General features: G+C 43.3%; 1 protein-coding gene across 1 annotated transcript in view; it reads left to right on the top strand.

Annotated features, from left to right (window-relative positions):
• LOC106819817 (protein translocase subunit SecA-like) overlaps positions 1-1021 on the top strand; it is a gene marked incomplete at both ends in the record, with an annotated part of 2641 nt that extends 1620 nt beyond the window's left edge. The window contains 3 exons of the mRNA XM_014824399.1: positions 197-331; positions 429-638; positions 948-1021. Of these exons, the coding sequence (XP_014679885.1) occupies positions 197-331; positions 429-638; positions 948-1021 (419 nt within the window). The remainder of the gene's footprint in view (positions 1-196; positions 332-428; positions 639-947) is intronic.
• Positions 1022-1036: the final 15 nt, after the last annotated feature.

Genomic DNA, 1036 nt, shown 5'->3' with positions numbered 1-1036 from the left:
GACGCAGTTATTGCGGCGGGTGGTTTGCATATCATCGGTACAGAGCGTCATGAATCGCGGCGGGTTGATAATCAGCTACGTGGTCGTTCGGGGCGTCAGGGTGATCCGGGGTCATCACGGTTCTTCTTATCATTAGAAGACAGCTTAATGCGGATCTTTGCATCTGAACGTGTAAAGTCGATTATGCAACGCTTAGGTATGGAAAAAGGCCAAGCAATCGAAGCCAAAATAGTCTCCAAGTCGATTGAAAATGCACAACGCAAAGTAGAAGGGCATAACTTCGATATTCGTAAAAATCTGCTGGAATACGATGATGTGGCCAACGATCAACGTAAGGTGATTTATGAGCAACGTTCGGAATTACTGGAAGCAGAAGACGTTAGCGAAACCATCGAAGCCTTAAGTGACGATGTGGTTTGATACGCTAGTTGTGAAATACATTCCACCCGGAAGTCTGGATGAGCAATGGGATATTGAAGGTTTGACCGCTGCGCTGAAGGAAGAGTTTGCTTTAGACTTGGATGTACAGTCTTGGTTAGATGCAGATGATGATCTTTATGAAGACACCTTAATCGAGCGTATTCAAGAAGCCTTGCGCGAGTCTCTGAAGTATAAAGAAGACCTGATTAGTTCTGAAAGTATGCGTCGTTTAGAGCGTGATGTCATGTTGCATGTACTGGATTCTCAATGGAAAGAGCATCTTGCGGCGATTGACCATTTGCGTCAAAGTGTGGGTTTACGTGGGTATGCACAAAAAAATCCTAAACAAGAATTTAAACGTGAAGCCTTTGAATTATTTGAAGATTTACTCACCAATGTTAAACACGATGTCATCGTATATTTAGCCCGTTTGCAAATCACCATGCCAGAAGAAGCGCAAGCATTAGAAGAAAGCTATGAAAAATCACAACACCATGATGATTTAGAGTTTGTACATGCTAATGCAGATAGTGCTTTAGGCGGTCCAGAAGCAGAACTCAACCCAGAACCGATGAAACCTTTTCAACGAGAACAGAGAAAAGTAGGACGTAACGAG

The sequence above is a fragment of the Priapulus caudatus genome, unplaced genomic scaffold (assembly GCF_000485595.1).
Source record: "Priapulus caudatus unplaced genomic scaffold, Priapulus_caudatus-5.0.1 Scaffold4618, whole genome shotgun sequence".
In the NCBI taxonomy this organism is placed as follows: domain Eukaryota; kingdom Metazoa; phylum Priapulida; class Priapulimorpha; order Priapulimorphida; family Priapulidae; genus Priapulus; species Priapulus caudatus.
Note: the sequence above shows the minus strand (reverse complement) of the source record. Positions and strands in the feature narration are given on the sequence as shown.